Consider the following 10329-nt stretch of genomic DNA (forward strand, 5'->3'; position numbering starts at 1 on the left):
TTCGACCAGCGTCCTATTCTCTCGTTCTGCTCTTCTGTTTTGTTGTGGGCAGTACGCTACTGTTCTTTCGTGTTTGATACCTTCTCGATTTAGTAGACTTGTTACATCTTTGTTGACGTACTCCAGTCCGTTGTCCGTTTTCAATGTGTTTAGTTCACAATTTGTTTCCTTTTTCATTCTTTGTATGAAGTTCTCTAGGCACCCAAGAACTTCAGTTTTCTTCTTCAAAAAATACATTTTCCTGAAGTTTGAATAGTCGTCTTTAAATAAGAGAAAATATCTTGATCCTCCAAGCGAGTCCTCCTCCATTGGTCCGCACAAGTCTGAGTGAACCAACTCCCCAATTTTCGCCGAAAAACTTTTGCTCTCTTTGAAGGGCTGCTTGTGTAGTTTTCCTAGTGCGCATCCGTCGCAAAAGGGATCTCCTTTCTCTTCCACTGCTATTCCATGATCTCCCAGCACTTTCCTTACATGCGGGTAGTTTTGATGAGCAAGTCTTTCATGCCATACTTGCAATTCACCCTTAACTTTTCTTTCATCTGTGACTTCCTGGCTGAGAAGGGTTAGTTTAGGTCGAATTACTGAAACTTCCATTTAAAAAAGTTTTCCCATCCGAGAACCTATTGCCGTTATTTCTTTCCCTTTTATCAAGGTACATTTATTGTCATCAGATTTCATTTTGAGGCCTTTGTCTAGTGAGGCACTCATCGAGAATAAGTTAAATTCTGATTTTGGTACGTACAGCACATTTGATAGATACCTTTGTTTCCATTGTTCGCCATCGAACGCTTGTATGTCTACATTTCCTCTACCTACTGCATGTATCGTTTCTCCATTTCCAGTTTTGACTTCTATTTGTTTTCCCAATTCTTCATAGTTAGCAAGCCATTCCTTTCGTCCCGTCATGTGGTTACTTGCACCGGAGTCGAATATCCAAGTATCCTTTAGATCTTCAACGCCTTGCGCCGATAAGACCACCGTCTCATTAGTGCGTCTCCTCTTGATTGGTTTTCCTTTTTTGATCTCAACCATGCTGGTCTCTGATCCTCTGGCAGGTTGTACCAGCACTCGTCTTTCCAATGTCCTGGCTTGCCGCATTTGTTGCATACGCCTGGTTTTTTGGCCGTTCCTTTTCTTCCATCACCGCACTTTTGTTTCTGAAAATTGTTTTTAGCAAATAAAGCACTGTTTTGTTCTTCGTGCGAGCTTGAGCTTATTTCTTCTATCGCTAATCTTGAGGTTAGTTTTTCAATTGTTCTTTCGGCTTCTACAGTTGATTCCCACGCAGCCAAAAAGTGGTTGTATTCCTGCGGTAGGGTCATCAGTATTTTTGTTATTACCATGCTATCCGACAATTTCTCACCTACTGACTGCAATTTACAGCGCAGGTCCATGATTTTTGCTATGTGAGTTGAAATGTCGTCTTTAGGCTCTTCAGCTAGACTGAACCATTTTTGCTGTATAAGGTGTATACTTGTCTGCGTTTTGTTTTCATATACCTCATGCAGCTTGGTCCACATCTCATGCGACGATGAACAGTTAATTAGATATAGCATTGGTTGCTCACCTACGTTCAGGACAATTACTTTTTGTCCTTCACCATCAAGTTTAGTCCAATTCTTCAAGTCCTTGATGTACTTTTCCCTGATATCCTGCGTAGCTGCTGCTCCAGGCTCAGTCGGTTTTTCAGCAATTCCCACTACTACCTCCCAGGCTTCATTAGCCATCAGCAGTATTTTAATTTGGAATTTCCATAGATTCCATTCTTCTGCTTTCAGAAGCTTTCCTATCTTCACTTGTTCTTGGTCCATCTTGTCTTGGTCTTTTCGCACTTCGCACGCGGCCGGCTAACCTCAAAAATGGTCCTTTTGTTTCGAACCATATTTTTCACTTTTATAGTCTCTTTACACTTGAACTATTATCACAGACATATCCTGGGCCCATAACCTGTTGTAATTTTTAGGTGGAAATAAGATTTACACATAGGATTGTCGTGATGGGGTACAATATATTCAGTCTTTTTTTTTTTTTTTTTTATTTCACATGTGATACAGGTTACGACACCGCATGAGATGAATATATATGTGTGCAGCTACGGCAGATATATTATAGCGACGCGCGCAGCTAATTACATTACTCTCATGCCCACATGACGTCATCTGCATTCAAACCATCTATATTAAATTGACTCTTCATATATATTTCTGACAAATACCACGCTTTGTTCATTCTGCAAGTGAACGTGTAATCGTGTAATAGCATGACTTTTGTCTTGCAAAATTTGACCCATAATTCGCCAACTCGCTTCTACAGATCCAACGTAACGCGTTTCAATGAAATTTTTTATCTCATCGTGGTCGATTACTGTATTTTCTTCAGGATTTCTACCAACTGTTATAGCAGCTGCATCGTGACCTTTGTAGATATATTTGTACAAATATTTTACAGATTTTATACTTGATACTATTTCGACCTTAATGTGACTGTTGAATGTAAGTAATAGTTGAGGACAATATGGCACAACGTACTGATTGTTCACCATAAATCTGCCGGGTCGTTCAAAGAATAGCCCCGTGTCTCGTCGGCGATAGTAAGGATAACCGTTTTCATCTATTATCGTTTCTTCCCTAAACTCTTTTGATAAATGTTTCGAACATCTACCGTTTTCCATGCACCAGTCTCCGCATGGCCCATGTATCATGTGTTACATCACGATATCGTGTAAATTTTTATTCTCGTTTTTATCTAGAATTTCTGCGGAAATGTATTTGTCTACCGTCTCCTTAATTATTATTTCATCATCTGGCGCCAACGTTACCAACATGTGAATGTGCGGCAAGCCACGTTTCTGAAATTCAATTACATGAACGTATGCTGCTACCTTTCCAAAAAATTTCTGACGGACAATCATATCTACTGAATAACTGTTTTTAGCATCAAAAACGCGAGCACAGATGTCTGGTCCATCTGCTGCCTGCTGTTGATCAAAAATATTTTCATTCATCTCACGCCATTTGGGGTTACATGTCATGGTTATGAACTAATCTGGTTTTCCGTACTTACGTACAATTGCCATCGCATCTTGATACATTTGCATCATACTGCGAGGTGAACTCGGGTACGATGAAGGTAGGACTACCATTTTACCAACACGATCATTCATGTTTTCCGCTCTTTTTTCCAAATAATCCACTAAGCATTGATAAGATTCGGCTCTCAACTCTTTCTGGTGATTTTTGCAATAATCGATCCTATCTTTCTCAATTTTAACGTGAGAATCAACATTTCACTGCTGAAATAATCGCCTACCAAGTCGGAATACATTAAATTCAGTGTCTCCGATCGCAATTCTGTATTCGACATATGCTGCACGGCTAATACGTTTGAACGTGCAACCAGTTCTATCGACACGCGTCAAATCTCTACTCCAACCTCGATTACCATACGCATCAAATAACGAGTATTTCCATGGCTCAACATTTGGATCCATTGAGCTTTCATTTTGTAATTTTTTTGTACTTTCATTTGAAATACTAACAAAAGCTTCTAGAATCTCGCCGTCAGCTGTAGTCGAGAAAACCGCAGCAACTTCGTCGCATCTTTGAGAGTTAAATCTATGACGATCCATACCCGGCTTTAGCGTAAATGATAATTGTCATTCCGGTAAGCTCTCGTTTCTTTCGATCACTGATCTTCGTTGGATTTCTATTTCATCACCCATCATCTGATAAGATTTGGCAAACATGTTCTGTTCACGTATTAACCGATCGATGGTATGCTATATTTCACGGTCCAGCTCGTTGTTTGTGTAGTCTACGATCTGTTGCTTCATTCGCTTCTACAATAAAAAGCCGACCATAACTTCAAATGTCATTCACCACTGGATACAGCGCAGTATTTACTTGATAATATATTCGCCCATGAATTTTGAACGTGCGCGAGATTGTTGTCTATATTCTAAGTAGTCAGTACCAATCCTTTCAACTTAGTTTATGAGACTGGCGCGATAATTGTTAATCACGTTTCTTTTGGTAGGTTTATTACCTGTTACTACTTGTTTCACGAATTTGTTATTAACGTGTGAATTTGCAATATTACTTGGATCTTTAATTTGGCTTTTCGTGAGAGAAATTATCATTTCGAACCTAGCTCTACAATTCGATGTTGATTAGTAAAAGATAGTTGATCATTGCATGTTGTTTTGGTTACGTTTTCAATTTTGTTTACGTTAGAATAGTCAATTGAATTAATTTCAGAATAGTCAATTGAATTGATTTCAGAATAGTCAATTGAATTGATTTCAGTATGTGTGTTCGTTACTGTTCGTTTTGGAAAATTATTGAGGTGATTTTATGCGAATTCTCATATTTTGCGTGAACCATTATCATTGACTGATTCCTTGTTTCGGCATCATCAGTGATATGCACGTGAGCATACGTTAAATCGTACTGGTTCACAGCTCTGTCTGTCATTTTTGGAATGTTTTTAAAAAGCATTTTCCACAGGGAATCGATGGATGTGAACATTATGAAACAAGCCCTTCCTGGACTCGCTGCTCTACCATCAAGTCCTCTGGAATGAGAATCAAATGACCAAAATTGATCATTAAACTTGCCAAATGCCACCGAAATTCTTCTGAATGTTAGAATTCCAGCATTTGATTCACTAAACAAGCGATGTAAACCGTTTTTCAAATTAGGCATACCTATGTTAGTATTGTCGTCGTATATATGCCCAAAAATCACAACGTCAAATGTCAAATGACAATTTTCTGATAAAACTCTAATATCCGTCTTCAGATCTGATACTGCCAAGTAATTTACATAATCCTCATCCCGATGCACACTATAACGGCTTGACATACTATCAATGTATAATTTGTCTCCACATGTCAATACACTATTAATTATATCATTGGTCCAAAGATGAGCTGGTTTCACAGCAGACATAGCGATCGAAACTGCAGCATTAGCAGTGCACTGCTCACCTTTGCTGTATGATGAAAATCGCTCGTCACCTTGGTGAAATGACCCATGTGTGATGATGATTATATTATCGTTCAAACTCAAAAATTGATGTTCGATGCTTGTAGACACCTTATTGGCATTCCTTTCGGTAGTTTTGATTGACAATTTTTTTTTTGCGGATGTGGTATTCACGCTGCCACTGTGAACGAATTTTCTTAATATCTTCTTCATTCAAGTTTCTCAAAATTTTTCGACGGCCCATTTTTTGTAGAAAATGAAGATTTTCACAGGCAGCTTTTACACCAGACTGAACCTTGAAAAAACGAGTGGAAATCGGCCAATAAAATCTCTCAGTAATATTAGCTGTAATTAGATTCAAAAACTTTTACACATCTAAATTATTGAACAAATAACTCAAACGATAAGGTCAACGCCTTTGTATGGTTTTTCAAAGCTCAAACAACCTCAAATATGAGTCATAAAAACAAGTCATTGTTTTCGTCTTTGTCTTTGAAATCATCATCATTGTCTTTGTCGAATCATCATTATTATCTCAGTACTCTTTCAAATTCAAAATCAATTCACAAAAATGGTGTGGTCACACGCCAAATTTGAGGCAGGTTTGCTAAACTCAGATGTGACACACCGAACTTATTCCTCACTTGTGGCTGCAATGTTCGCACCTTCAAAGTGAAATAATTTAACATTTTTAATTCGCACACTGAAATATCGAGTTTTCATAATAAGGCCACGGTTTTGAAACTATAGTGTAGAAAATAACAATTTTACTCATCACAAGATGTAAATAAACTTGACTCTTCGGTGGCAATGTACGTATTAATTTGGAATGTCAGACTCTTTTGTTTGTATGGACGTATGAATGACAATTGAATTGAAGCTTTCAAACTAGTAGAGTCAGGGAAGGTATTGTGGTAATTCGGGTAACGGCGGAAGCTGAGGTATTCAAAGAGAGAAACAAGAAGAAACGCAGCCAAATTTAGTAAAAATTTTTTTATTTCTGGGAGGCAAATTAAACTCACCATAAGTTGTCAAGCTTCGGAGGGATAAGAATAGCAGATCTGTCGTGTAAAGTATGGCGTATTTCGCGCACTATAATCTTTTATTATGTAAAATATGTGAGATGATATTCTGGATATTCTTTTCATGATTTCTGTAAGCTGTCAAAGACACAAACAATTAGGCGATAAGAAAAACAGAGGTTTATCGCAGTATTCAAGTTTCTCACAGCCAACCAGCAGAAGAATCAAATGTCATCAATGTAGAGCGGCACGATTCACTTATTTCGCAATGAGTCGACACCTGTCCCTGCGTTCCACAAGTTGGGATTCATTTCTATTCAATTTTCCGATGAATAATGATAAAAAATGCGGGCTGGCTTTCACAGTAGAAGATAGAACTATTCTTATTTTGCAAAACACATCAAGTTAAAGCTATTCATTAATTATAAAAATATTTTGAACTAACTTCAATTATAAAATGTTTGTGATAGTAGTTCACGATGTTATCTTGATTCAGCCGTAACTAAAAATATTATTATTTTTGAAAAGGAGTGCATTCTGCAATTTCTTCTGCTTTCGATACACGATTCAATATAAGCATAGTGACCTTGGCTTTCAGTTTGTACGTAACGCATCACTTGATATTTCATCTGCATTGAACTTAATTTCACAGAGCTGAAAATTTGAGTTACATTTTGCATTCGATCACAAATTTTCAGAAATAGAACATACGGTTGACCTACTGCATCAGACTCAGTTTGGAAATGATAGTTTTCGTCATTTTCAGCTTCCATGTTTACAAGTTTATAATTTACAATTTCGAAATGAAATTTTTATTACAGATATATCGATGCTCACGCCGACGTGTATGTCATCATACATCAAATGCGATTTGATAATTTTGATCATAGTCGTTGCTATTATATTCATATTTATTCGTTTTTTAGAAACCAAATGTTGAGTTTCGACAGAATTTATTCATTGCTCAAAGCAAAGAATTTAATATACAATCAAACAAACTTCAACAAATTGATACGGTCAATCTACTGCTACAGGCTCATCGTGGAATTGATAAATTTTTGACATTTTCAGCTTCCGTGTTCTCAATTTGATCATTCATATACTCAAAATGTAATTTTTATTATTCACGCCGACGCGTGTGTCATTTCGTGAATCAAATGTGAATCGATAATCTTGGTTACCGTAAACATCATATTCGTATTTATTCGCTTCGTTATAACCAACTTTCAAGTTTTAACGCAGCCAATCAGCAAACGAATAAAAACTCAGCTGCGTTCAGCGGCACAATTCACACGTTTCGCAGAGTCAAACAGGTCCGTACGCGAAATGCAATGGCACTACGGCACCAATCGGTACACGCTCGATTCGCGATGCGAATGCAGAAACACGAGGCTTATCTCGTTTCATCTCGAACTGCGAGTTTCGATTGGTCATCAACTTTTTAAGATAGGATTTATCAAATTCGATTGTGATTAATATTCCATGTTTATAAAGATGATGGTTTTCCGTGCTCAAAAAATTCAAAAAGTTATACAAATATTCATTTTTCGTCATCGTTTTTTTCCCCATCAATCCGTACTCGACATGAACGATTCAAAAAAAAAAAATATATATAAATGTTAATATTGATATTTGTTATGATCGAAAATAGGGTGGACAGTTGTGTAATACACAAAATTGGCATGCATTGTTTCTGTTACAGAAGAAGAGATGCACGGAGACGAGTAGCGGAGGATGCACCAGTTGCAGATATTGATGCGCATCCTGCTGCCGATGTGCAGATCCGTGACGAACGTCAATTCACGCTTGACAAGGATGAAAGGGCTTCGCGAAATGTTCGCATCCATGCTGCACTTGACGATATGGGGCTCAGAAATGATTCGGAAACATTGCTTCCGTGCGAAAGAAAATTGTCGACCGAAGAACTCATCGTTGTGCTAGTAGCCGAAAACGACGATAACGAGGCATTTCCGAATTTACTTGTGGAGAAAACTAACGACATCGATCGGGATTCAATTGATCAAGCAACAGAAAGCCTCCAGGGTAGATGAATCGTGGATTTCGCATTCATGTTTCGGAATCTGCATATCACTGCAGAGGTGGTAAATGCTGCTTCCAAGACCTTGCCATGACAGGATCGAGACGTTTCGGACCGAAAACAGAATTCACATTTACGTGTAGAATGTGCAATTATAAAGATTTTTCGGAAGTCAGGCACAAGACGAGGCGTGCATGGACGTCAATCGTAGTGCGGTGGCCGGTACCATCGCGATCGGGACTGGCTTCAGGCAAAAGGCGGCAAGCGACACTTTGCTCGAGTCTCGTAACTTCGATTTTATATCCACCATGCCTGGACAAGAACAAGGCGATCACGTACGGACATCTGAAAGAATCCGAAGCTGTTGCGCAGTTGGAGAGCACAAATCAAACGTTGTGGACTCTTTGTAGACCCGGAAATACCTTTTCTTGAAGCTTCGCCAGACGGCTTGATCGACGAAGACGGCATCGTCAAAGTCAAGTGCCCCTACGCGGCTAGGGATATGTCGCCGAATTCGACGTGTGCGCGATGACAGCGCCCCTAGTGGCCACAACTATTTAGGACTTGTCATCTGTCAAATCATGTCAACTAGATGTTATGATATCTTTGTGATATTGATTTTCGACTAGTTTTTCAACGAAATTGAAAAAAATAGTGTAAAAAGTGAGTGTGTATATTATACCTAGTGATTTTCTTCCTCGTGAAAAATATGGATATTATAATACGTACGGGATTTGAATCGATTAAGCATAAAATACATTTCCAACCTCAAACTGAGCAAAAAGGGAAAAAATTAGTATTAGCACTGCATGTAAGAGAAGTGGAAGAGCTTAGAACGAACGGGAAAAGCTTCTTAATAAGAGCTCTGATCATAAGACAAACGTCTGTGACACAAACTCCCTACAAAACATCATTAAATGTGAGTACATACCTACCTACATATCAAGTTATAGAAATAGTATATTTGAGTTAGCTTCATGTCAGCTTACCTATATTAATTATTTTATTGTTTATTTTAATTCCAGATGAATGATAAACGTGTTGTTACAAATGTTAAGTGCGACTGTGTTTACAACCAAAGTGGCAAGTGTAAGCATGTTGCTGCTTTGATACATTACATCAACACAGAAGAGAGCTTATCAAAAACAAGCAGCGAACAGCAGTGGGGAAAACCCAGCAATCGACAAAAGCAGCAGCAGCACAATCAAAAGATGCAAGTTGGGTAAAGGAAATATTAGTAGAAATTTTGAACAAAATTGAGTCAAATTTGGAGCGAGAAGACTGCATTGCATGTTTAAACTTTTTTTTTATGTACAGAGAAGAATGTGAAATATACCAAAAAAATTATATATTAGATGAACAACTCAAACAGTTTTACCATACAAATATAGTGCTTTCTGATGAAAATATAATTAAGATTAGTTGTGATACAATTAAGCAATCGGCATGCCTGAATTGGTATGCTATTAGACAGGTAAGAATATCTGCTAGTACACATGTACATTGCATAAAAACACGTACTACCAAAAGTATTAAAAGTTTGGTATCAAACATGTTGAATCCGAAGAAAGTTGACTGTGAAGCTACTCAGTATGGTTTAAGATGTGAACAAAAGGCTTTAGAAGAATACGAAAGATTAAATCAATGCGAAATAAAACGAGTGGGTGTAATAATTAACAAGGTTCAGCCATGGCTGTGCGCAAGTGTAGATGGAGTTGTTGTGAAAGATGTCTGTGTGATAAAATTGGTTGAAGTCAAATGTCCAATTTCATGTAAGAATAAACCTGTGGTAAATTTTGAGACTAATTTGTGCAATGTTACTTATTCAGAATTTGGAAATTAGACATTAGAACTTAAGAAAAGTAAGCCATACTACACACAAATACAAACACAAATGTATGTCACTGTAATGACAATGTGTGATATTTTTATATATTCACCAATTAAAAATTAAAATTGATAAAGGAAGTTATGAAAATAAAGCAATTCGACACTTGACAGCCCAGAATTAATTCACATTTCTGCCACATCGTGAGCTTCGATCGATTTGCCGTCCCCCACCACCCACTTGGCACATAGCGAATAGCGATGGAGAAAAATGTATCACGACTGACGAGTACGTTCGATTCTACGGGGTCAAACACGAATAGTGAGCACAATTACTACTAACAAGTGCAAGGACAGCTCGGAAAATGGTATTCACTAGTCACCTCCTAACCGCCACACACGCGCCGTGACAAAGATCGCTCGCCGGGTTCTGATATTCTAACAGGCCCATTCCTTC

General features: G+C 37.9%; 1 protein-coding gene across 2 annotated transcripts; it reads left to right on the plus strand.

Moving 5' to 3' along the window:
* Positions 1-8473: 8473 nt before the first annotated feature.
* LOC110116957 lies at positions 8474-9998 on the plus strand. Of its 2 annotated transcripts, none has more exons than XM_048659514.1 (2): positions 8474-8964; positions 9071-9998. In XM_048659514.1, exon 2 carries the CDS (start codon positions 9355-9357, stop codon positions 9886-9888), a length of 534 nt encoding a protein of 177 aa, XP_048515471.1. In that variant the 5' UTR covers positions 8474-8964; positions 9071-9354; the 3' UTR covers positions 9889-9998. The 2 variants fall into 2 exon arrangements, with proteins under 2 accessions (XP_048515471.1, XP_048515472.1); XM_048659515.1 differs by having other exon boundaries at positions 9071-9715.
* The last annotated feature ends 331 nt before the right edge of the window (positions 9999-10329 follow it).

Source organism: Athalia rosae, chromosome 8 (assembly GCF_917208135.1).
Source record: "Athalia rosae chromosome 8, iyAthRosa1.1, whole genome shotgun sequence".
Taxonomy (NCBI): domain Eukaryota; kingdom Metazoa; phylum Arthropoda; class Insecta; order Hymenoptera; family Athaliidae; genus Athalia; species Athalia rosae.

Excerpts from the sequence above, each read along its gene's own strand:
- LOC110116957 (XM_048659514.1), top strand. The coding sequence starts at position 9,355 with ATGTACAGAGAAGAATGTGAAATATACCAAAAAAATTATATATTAGAT.